Here is a 16,493-nt window from a genome sequence, read left to right as displayed (position 1 = left end):
ATATTTTATTTCTACTTTTTTTTTTGGTGGGGGGTGGGGGAATCCTATACTTACAATATTTGTTTCTTTCGTATCCATTCTAGCCTGTTCTCCTAAAAAGTTGCATTTTTGCGAACCCTTTCAGTTTTCTTCTACACCCTTGCAACGGATCAACGTATTTAAAATAAATATCATCAAAAGTTTTATAACTGTCCTTTAGCGGTCTAGGAGTTTAAGATTGTGTTGCCTTATCTCTCCAGAAAAACAAACAAGAGACTCACAAAAAAATCTAAACTAAGAGACCCCACTGAGGCAACCACGATCAATAACTTAGTTCGACACCAAAATATTGGTCCCAATACAGAGGGAAGTTGGGAGAAGAGCACAGAAAAAACTTGGGTTTCCTAATGACCTGTGTAATCCTAATTAAAAAGGATTCCTTTGCAGAGCCTGAAGCCGTCCAGAGTACAGCAGACACAAAAGTAAAAGCTGATGACATGATAAACTGAGACAAGTTCTGTTCCCACAGCGCAGTCCGTTCCAGAAAAGTACCCAGGACAGAGTGTATGTGGGTGTAGGAGTGTGAGTGTGTGTGCATTCATGCCATCTTATGAGTGTGCCGTGCACAAAGGGTGGCCAGATCAAGCGACGCTGAGATATAGTCCCACAAAAATCGCCCACTCTCGAGCAAACCGTGCCTCTTGGCGTGCACACACCATGTTTATTCTGATACGGTCACCGCACGCCGAGATCATAAGCAAGCAATATGGTGTCCCCCACGAGTGCAGCATACGGACACGAGGCGTGAGGACACCAAGCTTTGGAATCAAATCAGTGACTCAACCTTGTGCAGGAAGTGAACAGATACACACATGCAATCACATTTTAAACAGTGACCTTTTATGCGACTCAATCTTTTGCCTGCTAACTACAGCGAAAGGTTCCCACTACAGAAACTGCATAATGTACATCTGTATCAGTGAGACAGTAAATGAGATGAATAAGTGGGTGGAGCAATGAAGGATTAAGCTATTGAAAGTAATACTCATTATCGAGGTTTGTGTGTGTGTGTGTGTGCATGTATATATATACATATATATATATATATATATATATATATTAGGGGTGTAACGATACCCTCATGTCACAATTCAATACGTCAATAAGTCACGATACGATATTATTGCTAATACGATATTATTATACTCCAAGACGTATGATAAAAGATTAACAATTTTTTTTACTGTTGATTAAAAAATGCTACATTTGGTATTACATTGGGTGTGGAAATGAATAGGCTTGGACTTGGTGCTGATAACCCAATGCACAGGACAATAGTGACACCAGAATAAAAAATATTCATGATTCTGAGGCTGAAAATACAGAATTATTTCAGACGAATACACTTGCACTCTGTCACCGACTATATATATTTATAATAATGTAGGCCACTTTTTACTGGTAACATAAGACATTTGGCATTATCAGGAACCACAAATATCCCCCCATTGCATTATTATACATTGTATTCAACATTATATATAGTAGTTTAATGTAGTACTAACACTAAAACTGTAAAAAAAAACAAAAACAAAAAACAGTAATTTTCATTTTGGGTGAATATTCACAATACATAATTGTCACTATCCACGATTAATATTGTTGCATTTTTGTATTGCGATATATTATGACACGATATATTGTTACAACCCTAATAGGCCTATATATATATATATATATGCACCAAAAAGTTGAGCTATGCACCAAAAAGTTTGATCAAATGCCCAAACCTTTAAGTATAAGCAATAGACATGAAGAAAAAAGCAGTGCACCAATTGTGGAGGGAGACAAATAGACACACAGATATCATGAGGACTGCTGAGGTTTGCTTGCATATCTGGCACCTGAAGCTCCGCCTAAAGGCACAGAGTCAGACAATTAACTAAATAAGCTGATTTCCATAATCAGATGGTAAAGATTTCTAACACACAGATTAGCTCATTTAACAACACTTCTCAACCTGACAGACTTGTATTCAACACACAAATTCAAACACACTGTTCTGTCTGTGAAAAGACCTAATGATGAAGCACTCACGGGGCTATATCGGTGACAGACTAACAGACAAGTCAAGCAATCTCTAAAATTGCTCAATTGTACAGCTGAAATGACAGCATTAGCTGCAATTATCCTTTCATCTGTTCCACGTTAGTCTTGTTAAAAGCGGTAGTCCCAACACGATCCATGAAGTAGCACAATTGTGCTAGGTTGTGCTTTTAAGGAATAGATGCCCAGCAAATTAAAATTTCTGCAATTATTTACAGTCGTAAATAATGTAGTTCTATTTGAACTTCATTCTGTCGTGAGACACAAAAGGACACATTTTTAATAATTGTAGTTTTTTTTAATGCATGTTCACTACTATTTAAAAGTTTGGGGTCATTATGATTGTTTTATGTTTCTGAAAAATATGTTTATGCTTAGGCTGCATTTATTTAATAAAAAAATGCAGTAAAACAGTAATATTGTGAAATATTATTACAATTTAAGATAATTGTTTTCTAATATTCCTGTGATGTATAAGCTGAATTTTTAGCATCTTTACTCCAGTCTTCAGTGTCACATGATCCTTCAGAAATAAGTATTACAGTCCTGTATGCTGATTTGCTGCTCAAGAAACATGTATCATCAATGTTGAAAACAGTTGCTTAATATTTTTGTGGAAACCATGACATTCTCTTTAGGATTCTAAATAGAAAGTTAAAAAAATAAAAATCTATTGTAACATTATCAATGTCCTTACTGTCATTTTTTCGATCAATTTAATGCATCCTTACTGATCATCATTCACTGAAAGTTTTGCCATGCTCTAGCTGTTCTTAGCACATTCATGATGGTTCATCAAGTAGCAATGTCCGATTCATTAACAAATAAGCAATATAGTTTGTTGAATAGATAATAAATGAATAAATGAATAGTTTTTTCAATTAATTTTTTATGCAGTTCATAAATCACTCTAAATTATTTGTTCATGAATCTGACTGATCTGGTTCTCAGACAAAGTTATCCCATCACTTCGGAGGTCTTGAAATATAGCTTACAATATTTGATACTTTTGAAGATTTTTGAACTTGAAAGCTCCATAGCGATCAGTACAATTCTCCAAAATATCTCCTTTTTTTGTTTTCCACAGTCATATGGTTTTAAACAAGATAAGGGAGAGTACACAATGTTTTTTTTCATGTTTTGGTTTCTTTAATCATGCTTTCCTTTTGCAAGATGCAAGGTAGGCTACTAATAATGGTTGCTTACAACCATAAGAGAAAATATAAAACACTATAGTGGACAGTGAGTCATGAGTCAAGCAAAGACAGAGCATGGAATGCCCTTTCATTTTCTCTATCCTCACAACCTACAGATCCATAAAGTTCCCCAAAGTTTCCCTTCTTATCATCAAAACTAGTCTTATCTGTGCTGCCATATCGTTGGATAAACCCATGCTTGGACGTCACCAAGCAACAAATTAGATTTTAGAGTTAAAGCTCTTCTTGCTCTCATTAAGAGGAAGTAAAAGATTGAGATTCCAGAAGGTGCTGACACCCCGAGAGTCAACGCTCGGCTCCGCGTCTGCTATTGATCGGCAGATACTGTGGTGTCAGCATTAGGATCCCTGGGGAGCGGTCGCATAACCCTTGGTAACACGGCACAGCCTACGAAAGTTGGGCGGGCTGGTGACGTCAAAGTGAGGTTCGCGTGCAAATCTCCCGCAGCTTCCCCCGCAACCAACATCTGTCCACAGGGAACATAACAGCTGGCCAGGGAACAAGTCAGTGAGCAGGCCGGCTTTATCTTACATCAACCTGGTTTTCAGAGCGAGGGATAAATCGTGTCACACGGATCAGCGTTATCAGCGTGACCCTTCATATAGATGGGGATTTGAGACCGAGGATCAGAGAAGAGATATATTTCTGACACACTGATCTTTAAATAATTAAACTTCTAAACTCAATCAAACAGCCAGAACATCACTATTACAGTGCTGACAGTACAAAAAGCACTAAACGCAACTGGAAATGCCAATGGCGTCCTGTGTTTCTTCATAAACGACTCCGCTGTTACCTGTTCAACTGCAAATCTTGCGTAACCTCGTCCTGTTGCTATGGAGATGACATCAACAATGGAAAAGACACATTAATCATCAAAGCTGTCTATGTATAAACACCGATGCATGTGCCTGTATGTAGTCTTTGTAAGGGACACAAGAGCTTTGGAGATCCACCCATATAACCACCGCTCAGGTGCCAAGTTCAGATCCTGTGTTCATAACAGTGCCATGGAAACAAATGACAGGGTGTCATTTCTAGAGCACCCACTCTTCCCCAGTCACTACGCATTATAGCAACATGCACTCATGAACCAAAGAGTTTGCACCACTCTAGCGCACAGGATTTCAGCGCAAAACCCTGGATTATTTAACTTACCCAGTTATACCAAAGTTATAATGTACCTTGAATGCAGCATGCTTTTGGATAAAAGCATCTACCAAATGCATTAAATATGAATATAAGCATTTATCCAAAAGCAGATTTATCTAAAGTTTATCAGTATGTGTATTCCCAAGGAATCGAACCCATGACCTTGGTGTTGCTACTGCCATTCTCTACCAGTTATGGTAGACTGGTAAATAACATAAATGATTCTTTACTGATTAAACACAGCTTGCTTTAATGCAAATGAGGGTTATCACTGATGTGCTGGATTCATAAATGCTAACACTACTTGCTTGACACAATTTAAGGTGCGCTACTACCGGCTAGAATGCTTGCGGTAAATAGATGCATTTAAAAAGGTTTTGTTTGCGCACATTTTTAGTGATTACTGAAGCAGCAATTTTAAGACCCCTGTGTGAAAATTATACCTTTCGTATCATTTTAGCCATTGTCTAGGCACATTTACGTGAATAAGGTGCAACTGCCCCATGCAACACTAATTTTGTTGCCACATTTGCACAGTTACTTGATTTGCATAATTCCTTTGTGAATCTGGTGCTAAAACAGTGCAGACAGCATGTGCAAATGATGCTAGCAGCGGGTGCAGCTCATTCTCAATACGTAAAAAGCAAAAACAACATTTTCATGAGGTCTGGATCTTTTAATTTGATTCTCCTCTTGGCCGGAATTAATTATTCCTCTGTAAACCCCTGGGGATTGAGCATCTATCAAATGTTTGTTTATTCAGACTCTTATTTTGCTGGTTTAATTTGCCCCTTACTGTCTCATTATGTCGAGTGATGCATGATTGCATTGCAAATCCACAATGAATCTGAAATTAAAACAGACTTAAAATAGTCATCTCATTCATTAAGTAGGCCAATGAGGCTAGAGAAATTAAGTAAAATACCAAGTGAACAGGCGTACGGCTAATCCTCCTGACTTTGTGACCTAACAGAAACTTTTTTCTTAAGGACAACACAAACAACTCTGGAAAACTTAGGTGAAAGCTTAGGTAGAAGCTCTGATGTTCAATAGCAGGGGTCTTCAATGTTTTTTACTTCAATGTCAAAGGCGATAGAGACATTGAGCACCCCCGACACAAAATATGTCAAACAGAGCTACATAGCATTCATTATTAATAGAAACCAACCATATTTTGGTTTAAATTACAGTTGTGTCTGTACCTGTATATTACTTTTCATTGTTAAAATTGAGATTTATGCATCATCACAATTAAAAATCACAATTCATTAGTTGTTCACCGTTGTAAATTATTTTAATGGTAAAGTAAAGATTCTCCAGTAAAGTGCAGATGTAATGTGTTGTGTAAGCAACATTATATCAAGAATAGCAATGTACAGTGAGACATTACTTTTACAAATAATTGGAATGAAATTTCAAAAAATATATTGACAGGAATATTTAATAATTAATCTATCAGCCTGCCTTTCTATTTTGACATGCCATTTTTTGTCCCGTGCAAGTTATCACTGTCACTGTAATTTTGAGCGTGTAATAATTCTTCATCTGTCCTCTTAGCAGCATGAAAAACCAAAATTTTATTCAATTGATTATATAGGCTATAGCCTCGAAAACAGGCAAAAAAAAAACGTTCCCTTTACAGTCACTAAAAAGCTGTTACTCATCTCAGTTCGCGATCTCACAGTTCCATTAAAATCTGTCAATAATAATCAAAGTTCTCAGACAGTCTCCTTGCTATTTTTTCCCCAACACATTCAAAATCATTACTTCTGTCGGTGAGCAGTGGCAAGCTTTATGCGTGCGCTTGAGAGCTGATTAAGCTATATGTAGGCAATTAAAGGCTCATTATTATGACTTACTATATGGTTTATTAATAAACGTGTGATTAGTCGACTAAACACCTAAAATGAATGACTACTAGTCAACCAGAAAAATCTTTAGTCGAGGGCAGCCCTACTTACATTGTGTCTTTGTTTGTTATTGAGAGGATTCGCGAGCGTGCAGATCTCAACATCGAACAAAAACTCGGGTGTTTTGAGCGGTGAGTGGACTAAATTAAACACCTCTGATTGGCCATTGCATTCATGACTGTGATTGGCTACATTTCTCACCGCTGCAAAAACACGTTGTAAATAGAAACATTTGAAGTTTTCCAGAGCGCATAAAAAAAACGCACTAGAGCGTTTGCCAAATCTGTTTAGCCAGTATGCTATTATTACAGTAATGACTGAGGAAGGTCTTGTCTTGACTTTGTGATGTTTTTTACCAATGTTCTAATATTTTAACAATTATAAAAAATATTAATTATTTTTATTGTTGGCATTTTATTCAGTTTTAATATCCGAATGTTAGTGAGAAGAAGAAAAAACGTTTAGATATCAATCTGCATTTGCGATGGACACCGGTTATGCTCATCTTTGGTAGCTCTTTTGAAGGTATCTTGAGTAAAACCGCTCTATATTTAACAAAGTATCATAGAGTCTTGGGGCTTTTGACCTGGCACAGCGCCCTAGTAACAATTCAACAGGGGGGCAGTCGTGGCCTAATGGTTAGAGTCCAACTGATAACCTGAAGGCTGCGGGTTCGATTCTCAATACTGGCAGGAAATGACTGAGGTGCCCTTGAGCAAGACACCGCAGTAAAAACGTCTGTCCACTGTTCAGAGTGTGTATCTGAGTGTGTCACTACTCCTAATGTCTAAGCACTAACTTGAAAGGGTTAAGTGCAGAGGACAAATTCCAAGTACAGGTTTGGGTTACTTGGCCTTCACATGTCACTTTCACTTTCACCCCTAGCATTATGGCAGCAACTTTTCACATGCAATCAGCATCCACCTAGATCACACTAGAAATTGCCTAACAACACCCTAGTAACCGTGCACAACACCCTATCATCATGGTTGCAAGTTTTGCACATGCAAGTACCACCCAGCAATAGGGTTGGGTACCGAAACTCGGTGCCAATAGGGAACCGGTTCCGACGTAAACGGTAGTAACCAGACCGAAAAGAACGAAAATTTCGGTGCCTGATTTCGGTGCCTAACTTCATTAGGCACACACGCACACACAAGGTCTCTCGCTCTCTCCCTCTCCGCCGTGCGTGTGCTACACAGTTTGGAGCACAGTTTCTTCTGTCTCGCATGCGCGCTTTCTCGCAAGGTTTGGCTGCATTTCACGTGTAAAATTACGTGTCAGAACGCCCTCTTGGTGTGCCGATAGTCTGAATCCCATATAGAATCAAGCCAATTCATTGGCTGATGGCGCGGGCGCCGCATCGACGCACTTACGTCGTCATATTATGTTGGCGCGCGCGCGCCATCTGCTCCTCTGATTTCTCTGCCGAAAAAGGAAGCTGGTCGGCAGCGCGAGGAGCTTGGCAGCGTCCCGTTCCCTATTGAGAGATATGTTACACCAGTAACCAGAGATGTTCTCTTTCATAGGTTCACTCAACGCTGCGTAGCTAAGAAGCAGTGGATTTGTAGGCTGCTGTATCACGTGCCGTTTGAACTGACGTGCTACAGCGATCTGTCACATTTCAATGAGCCAAAACGTTATTTATTGTGTGAATCTCGTAAAAATATTGACAGAATCTGACAGCTGTGGATTTGTTCCATATCAAAAGTAACCTTCTCTGTCTTGTCTGTCCGTGTCCTCTTTGTCCGCGATTTTTCTGTGTGAAAAGGGTCATTTGCGTGAGTCTCACGGTCAATGCGTGAGAGTTGGCAGCTCTGCCTGCTAGTAATCTCTATTAATTCTCCAGTATTATTACATTGTTTGATACAATATTGTTTCATTTGATATTATGTAAATATGAATTTTTATTTTATATTGGTTTTATTATTACCATATGTTACTTGTATTTATATTGTTTAAAGATTTAAGTTAATATTGTGTCCAGTTTGGCCCTGTAAATTAAAGGGTATTATTTTTTTATAACGTGTGTGCGGTTTCATTTTCTTAAGTACCGATTTAAGAACCGTTTAAGCACCGGAACCGTTTAAAAAATACCGAGTAGGTACTGGAATCGGATAAAACCCAAACGATACCCAACCCTACCCAGCAACCACCTAGATCACACTAGAAATTGCCTAACAACACCCTAGTAAACGGGCACAACACCCTATCATCAAGGTTGCAAGTTTTGCACATGCAACCACCTAATCACCTTAGAAACCACCTTGCAACTCCCCAGTAACAAATGTACAATACCCTAACATAATGGCGGCAAGTTTTGCACATGCAAGTACCATCCAGCAACCACCTAGATCACACTAGAAACGCCTAGCAACGCCCTAGTAACTATGAACAACACCGTTGCATCATGACTGCAAGTTTGCACATAAAAATGCCATCCAGCAACCACCAAGATCACCTTATGAACCATCTAGCAACACCCTGCACAACACCTTAGCATCATGGCAAAATGTTTTGCACAACCACAACCATTGAGTAACCACCAAGATCACCCTAGAAATGACCAAGCGCCTGCCCACAAAAGGCAAAAACAACTTCTTTGTACAGAAAATGTAAAAAAAAAAAAAAAGTTTGAACAATAAAGAAAAGAAAAAAAGACCTTTTTAATTCCAAAAAGCCCAGGGCTCAAACTAACACAGTTCAGCTGAATAAAGAAAAAACAACTAAACTCTGTGATTCTCAGCAAGGAAATACAATTTTGGATTTAAATAAAATTAGACAAGCACATTAAAAAAAAAAGCATTAAAATGATATCTCAAGTCGGGTGCAGAGCCTGGATATTGTCATCACAGCAGATGAAAAACACCCCAATCCAAGATTTTAAATTTAATTTAAATTCAATATTAAGTCACCATAATAACAAACAAAGAACATGTGCACAGAGTCTCTCAAAACTCAAATATTTTGACCATGGCAAACAAGGAAAAAACATTCATTCTTTATGGACACCCTGCAACCAAAGTCACAGAAGTGTTCTTATTGTCGTGGCAGGAGTGAAGGGGTTAATTGAGCGGCACAAAGGGGTAGCGGCAGCCCACTACACTGCCATCGCTGGATTAGCCATTCCCAGCCAGAACACTTTCTCACACACATACACACACAACAAACACATCAGTTTCTCTGTTGCTACAGCAACAGCTTACTTTCCATGTCAACTGCAAAGCTGTTTCTATGGAGACACATATACAGAAAAAATTATTTGCTCGACAGCCAGGGACCAGATGGCAGTGAACTGTAAGAGTCACATGGAATGGCTTTACTGTTCTGACTAACTTGTAGACACATGCACACCATAAACACACACACACACACACACACACAGCATGCTCTCAATATGATACACACGCACAGGAATGCATTTATCAGCTTTTGACAAGAATCAATCAATACTCAATAAGCATCTAATGAGTCCCAATTCATAAGCTTCATCCTTTTATCAAACAATTATAAAATGTTTTCATACAGGAATCAATTCAATCAACATTTACCCATATTAAAACCGAGATAACAAGCCTCACCCCTAAATATTGACATGTTCATCACACTCCTGCAGCGTAGATTTCCAAAGCCACTCATTTAAAAACAAAGTACAGCCTTTTGACAAAGTAGTTAGCTAGAATACAAGTTAAAAGCTTTTTAAGCAGGCAAAATCTTTCTAATTATATAATTATCAAATATATGGTAAAAAAAATTATAATTAACAATAAGGTCCAGTTCATTAACATTAGCTAAAGCATAAGATATTATGAACACTAAAAAGTTAACGTATAACTTTACACTAAATAGGAGTAATAAAACTAAGAAACAAATAAAACCCTATTTACATATACATATATATTACAAATATATTATATATGTTAAAGTTTTTTTAAATCTAATTGATTGGACAATCATCTTATGGTTAATTGACGAACCGCTCAAACGAATTCACTGCAAATGAACTGTAATTCCCAGCGGCACTTGACAAAAAAACTGTAGGTAGAGCATTTACTAATGCCACATCTTTACTTCTAAAGTTATACGCAATACAATTTGACTACAAACAGCAGTGTAACATTTTGTATTAACCTGTTTCTAACAGCAATCATTTTCGAAAACAGTGGAGCTGCCTTTAGGCTACTGAAAATTTTTAAGCAAATGTTTGTAGAGTCTCGACTACTACCAAAAAAAGGAGTAAAAGACAAATAAAAAGAGCAAAAATTAAATCAAATCTAGAGTACAATAAGGTGAGCATTTCCCACAGTGCAATTAAAGATTGATGCAGAATGATTTTGGCATCCTTACCTGACTCCTGTCCTTGTCCACCTTCTTAAAGCACTTATTGAGGGAAAGATTGTGCCTGACTGAGTTCTTCCACCCCGTGGGGGCGTTGGCAAAGTAAGGGAAGTGTTCCAGGATCCAGTTGTATATGTCTTTAACTGGCAGTCTCTTAGAAGGGGCATCTTCTATTGCCATGAAGATGAGGCAGCTGAACGAATAAGGAGGTTTGCAGTTGGGGTTCTGCTTGGCGTCGTAAGGGAGATCCGAGTGGGCCGGGGAGGGTGGGGTGTCATCGTCCAGGTCCTGGACAGGGCTGACGCTTCTCAACACGGGGTCACCGAAGCTGTTGAGCAGGTTCTTGCTCTCGTGGAGCCAGTTGAGGTTGGTGAGTTCCTCGTCCTCCACGCTGCCCTTCTCCAGTTTGATGATGGGAAGAGCCAGGTCCATTTCCTCGGCCTCCTGTAGGGCGCGCGTTATGGAGCTCGCCTGATAGAACTGGCTCAGGCCGCTCGCGACGCTGACCCCGGAACTTTCCAGCTTCTTACTGGGAGGCATAACCGGACCCATTTAGACCAAGGCTCCTACGAAATACACCAAGGAGAACAAGATCACAATCAAAGAACGTCAAAGGTGAAAATAAAACACATTAAGAGCATCATTTGGTCAAGACATTCTTCCCAAATGCGCAATCCAAATCCACTACAAAGCTATTGTAGAAGTTTACAGACTGATTGTCTTGCAGGTTGATTTATTTCACTTGATGTTCAGATCACAGCCTTTACTTCCATCCAAGGGACAAAACATTCTCAGAGAGCACAAAAAGAGCATGGCAGTGAGAATTATCCTACTCTGTCAACAGCAAGAATGCTCTCAGAGAAGACGGAACAGCTACAGAGCAACTGAAGAAGCCTTGCTACAGTGTGAAATATTTCAAGTAAATGGAATATAATACTCAAGGTCATCTACAACTGATCTGCTCTGTCTGTCTGTTTTATGTTCTCTCAGTTGCTCTTTTTATAGTTGTCGTACACAGATAAAAATAAAGATATCAATACATATATAATGTGACAAATGTCATACAATGATTAAATGTGACAGTAAAGGCATGTAGCTATAATGTTACAAAAGTTTTTGATCTCAAATTAATGTCTGTCTTTTGAACTTGCTATTTATCAAAGAATGAATAATGGTTTCCGCATCAATAATGAGCAGCACAACCATTTTCAACATTGAAGATAATAAGGAACGTTTCTTGAGCATCAAATCAGCATTGTGTGACACTGAAGACTAGAGTAATGATGCTGAAAATTCAGCTTTACCATCACAGGAATAAATTACATTTGAAAATATATTACAATAGAAAAGGTTATTTTAAATTGTAATAATATAAAGGGTTACATTAGTGTGGATTAGAACTGGACCATACTTTAAATCATACTTTATATTAAATTGCTGATCCATGCCTTTATCCACTGACCTACAAAATCCCAGGATTGACAGAGGCAATTAGGAATAAAGGAAACTGTTCATTTGTGTTAAGGGAACTCACTGAAAATGAATAATAATGATTTCAGTTTTTAATGAGCTAATACAGATCAACATATGCTGGCCAAAACATTTAACTTAATATCTGAGCTAATGCTGCCTTCATGTGCTATAGGAACATTTTTATTTGAGAGGGTGTTCATGTCCAATTTTTTAACAAGGAAACTGGTATTTGAGATTATTCAGTAAGTCTTGCCATTTTAGATGTCACCATAACAAGCTCGTTTGTGATTTTTCCTCATTTTAAAACAAAATGACAGCTATAGTACTACTAACCTAAAAATATCTCTATCTATGTCAGGGGTGTTCAATCAATCCTGTTTCTGGATATCCACCTATCAGCAGAGTTCAGATCCAACCCTGATTAAACACACCTGTCTGTAATTATCGAGTACTCCTGAAGATCTTAATTAGCTGGTTCAGTTGTGTTTGATCAAGGTTGAAGCTGAACTTTGCAGGGAGGTAGATCTCTGGGAACGGGATTGGGCACCCCTGATCTATTTCAATACACTATTCTATAAAGAACTGTGTGCGACAGAGGGGAAAGATGTCAATCACTGAATCAAATACTCAGAACATGACACCAGAAAAACAGACTGCGACCTTCCCCATGATCACTAAGATCAATTTATGTGGCGCTGTCTTTCCTGTCTCACTCTCTCACCCTCTCGTTCGCTCAACACAGCCGGTCCATCAGCAAAAGCAATTACTAGAAAGTCACGTCAAACATTTAAATACTGCCAAAAATAATTCCATGAAAATATATTAAAAAATATAAATCCATTGCTTTTCCTCTTCAAAGAGCAGATTAAGTTTTTCTAAAACAATTTGACCTCAGCTTCAAACTGCTTGTCTTTTAGAATAGAGAAATACTTAAATATTATACTTCAGCGCTGTGGGAAAGGCAGCATTTTGAAGGGGAACGAAATCGCCTCGTTCAAACTAGCCATCCGCACATTGAAATGCAACACGGACACTAAAATCATTCATGAAAAATCAATGTACTGCATCTTTCCAATGAGGAGCGCTCATTTCACTCACCCTCCGATGGGGCGCTCCAGTCCCGTGAGCCGTTGCACAGGAAAATTATATTACAGCTGACAGTAAAGTAATTTAATTGTACTGTTGCCATGACAACGCAGGGCTCTGTTTAGGCCTAATTTGCTGGCAACTGCCAATAGTGTCCCGAGAGACCAGAAACATCATTCTTGACCATTATTTCCAACATCAAAGAAAGTTTTTGCAAAATACTTTCGAGTATCAAACGACAACGAAGTGTAATCCATCCTGATTTATTTTAGAACAAATTTTCATCACATTTGCTGTCTTTTAAACATTTTCAAAGTCTTTAATTTAGCTCAAAAAGAAACAAGCAATTTTTTTAGGGTGATTTTGAAGCTCTTGCACTAGCCACGTGACATTTGAACACGCATTGAAACATTTATAACACTTTTCTCTCAAACTCTAGAATCTAGAACAATGATTTTGACATTAGCCTCAAAATGCTAACTTTAACACTGTGTTCACATTTGTAGTTCAGTTATCTTGGTTCTTTTGGTCCAGGCCAAAAAAGAAAATTATACATTTAGTCCTGGTCCACTTAGTGTTCACACTGTCATTTTTAACACAGAAACTAAAGATACAAAAAAAAAAAAAGGCTTCTATGGCATATATTTTGTGAAGGAACTTGTCGAACATCCAAAAATGTGCTGTGTTCTGGGCTAAATGCACTCAGTGTATGTGCGTAAATATGATGGTATATGATGGAGCTGAGAACTTGTGAAGAGCTTATAAAATGTGTAAAGGAGTCAAAACAGCGGCAGGAATCCCTCCGTCACACACACAAACGAAGATCTGCTGCAAGGAGACGCGGTTCTGATACCTGTACTGAACTGTGATGGGCAACTTCGCGACTATGACGAGAAAAAACAGGTATGCTTAAGCGTTCTTTCCCTTTTAGGGTTGCCTATTGTGACATGTTCTGTTTTTGGTTTGTTTACATGTCTTTGGTTCATGTTGTGTTCATATTTCAGTCAAACCGCACCAGAGTTCTTTGGAAGTAGGCCGAGACCCACCTTTTCAGGGATCTCGGTCAGCTTGTTTGGTGCGCAGCTGCGCACCAGGGTTCGGATGGCAGCGTTCACACTTATTCAAATGAACCGCACTAACAGAGCAATCGCACCAGAGTTCGTTTTAATCCAACCAAACCTGCCAAGTGTGAACACACTCTAATGCCGAGTTCAGACTGCACGATTTTAGCGCCGATTTTGGCTCGCCGACAGGTTTTGAGAAATCGCCGACAAATGCCTGAAATCACAGGCAAATCGGTGCTCGTTCACGCGAGTGACAATCACGCAGTGAGAATGAGCAAAGACGCGATCTGAGAGAATCGCCGACGCCCGTGAGATATTTGGCATGCTAAATATCTGGACGTGTCGGCGATTCACAATCATGCTGTGTGAATGTGTTCTGACTGAAAACTACATCGGCGATGACCGACAGCCAATGAGAGAGCAAGATACAGGGAGGAGGAGGAGGAGTTATAGACCAGAATATCAGTATTTTAATAGATAGGCCTATATTTACAATTATATCAAACAGAAACAAAGCACAAACATTTGCATGACCAGCAGCAACAGCAGGACATTTGCAAAATTATTTATTTACCCCCAACTCTCTTTGCAAAACACTGTCCTTGCTCCCCTCGTCTTCCCAACCATTTCCTGCATAAACTGTTTTTTTTTTTTTTTCATATTCGCTACAAATCAGTGCACAGACAATTTGTAGGCTATCATTTTTAATAACAAATTCAGTGTCGCGCGAGAACTCCGGTCTCACGCACGCGTGATCTTCCGTTATTTCCTATCACTTCTCGCGTTTGTTTGGTTGTGAAACGTAGTTTCCGGACCAGGCAGAAGTTGTTGGCGATTCTTTCTTTTGTAAAGTCATGCAGTGTGAAACCTCCTGTCGCCGATCCATCGTGCAGTGTGAACACAGCAGCAACTGCAGATAGTCATGCAGTGTGAAAACAACAGTGACCCGATTATTTTGAAAATCGTGCAGTCTGAACTCGGCATTAGGCCATATGAACCAAAATAGAACAATGATTGGGCCAAAAATAAAGGAAAAGCATGTACGTATACCGTTTCCCACATAGTTGTGAATGACACATTGTATCTGATGTCCAGGCTCAGGTTTGTTTCTTTGAGATTGTGTTTCTCTGGCAAATAGCTATAAATGTGCTCCAGTCATGCGTCCAGATGACAGAAAACCAGATCACAGAGGGTGGGTTAAAGCTACAGATAATTAGGCATGATGCTCTGATCAGAGCCCAAATACCATCTGCCTGTCTGAATCAACATTTGTTTGGCAGCCTCATTATATCAGTGATTAAATGCATGCATACATGCAGTTAGTGTTTAATATAGTCATATACTGTACATCTGCATATGCAAGCAACTGGCCGTTGGAGCTTGAATAAATTAATGTCCGCTCGTGTCTGCCATGTGTTAAAATGCATAACGATATTCTATGAACAGCTATGTTCATTTGCATGCCAGTATGACTGACATAACAAAGACAACACAATGACAAAGAACAGGACTTTGTTCCCTCATCACCCATCTTAACATCTGACTATTAACCGCATACACGAGTGCCGAGAGAGATCCTCTATTCAACATGCAGACACGGACCGTCCTGATGTTACAAGCCAAGCGACTGCCAAACTGTCATTGTTTTGCTCGCTTGATTGGGAGAGCTGCGTTAAAACAAGCACAAAACTCATTTAAAGTGGGTGAAGAACAAGTAATGAGTCTATTCATGCTGGTAATAAATCGCTCACTGAGTCACTCAGCCACAAAAACAAGAAAAAGTTAACTTTATGTACAACTTGACTTCTAACACGACACATTCTCAACAAATGATTAAAATGAGACTAAACTAGATTTTTACAACATCAGAAGAAAATGTAAATGTGCAAAACGTTCATTATCCTTGGGTTGTAGCCAGGATGTTACTATGCATTTACTAAGGTGAATTTCAACCCATCTCTATGCAGTTGTTGGGTCATTGCGTACTGGACCAAGTACTACCCCAATCTTTCTGTCTTCATGCAAACCTGTCAATGGGGTTTGATTGAGTGGAGTTTCCTAGAAGAGTTTATTTTGTTGCTGGAGGGTAAAAGCATAAAGAAAAAAAAGACTACACTGCAAGTAATCAGATTTAAGGATACTTCAGCTTTACATCAAAACAACTGCCA

General features: G+C 38.8%; 1 protein-coding gene across 4 annotated transcripts in view; it reads right to left on the bottom strand.

Moving 5' to 3' along the window:
* Positions 1 to 16,493, bottom strand: part of foxn3 (forkhead box N3) — a 104,187-nt gene that overhangs the window by 62,804 nt on the left and 24,890 nt on the right. For all 4 annotated transcript variants that reach the window (XM_056267238.1, XM_056267240.1, XM_056267242.1 and 1 more), the window contains exon 2: positions 10,712 to 11,268. In XM_056267238.1, coding sequence (XP_056123213.1) covers positions 10,712 to 11,254 — 543 coding nt within the window. In that variant the 5' untranslated portion in view covers positions 11,255 to 11,268. The remainder of the gene's footprint in view (positions 1 to 10,711; positions 11,269 to 16,493) is intronic.

This window comes from Rhinichthys klamathensis, unplaced genomic scaffold, assembly GCF_029890125.1.
Source record: "Rhinichthys klamathensis goyatoka isolate OS25496 unplaced genomic scaffold, OSU_Roscu_1.1 h1tg000256l_1, whole genome shotgun sequence".
NCBI classification, from domain to species: domain Eukaryota; kingdom Metazoa; phylum Chordata; class Actinopteri; order Cypriniformes; family Leuciscidae; genus Rhinichthys; species Rhinichthys klamathensis.
Note: the sequence above shows the minus strand (reverse complement) of the source record. Positions and strands in the feature narration are given on the sequence as shown.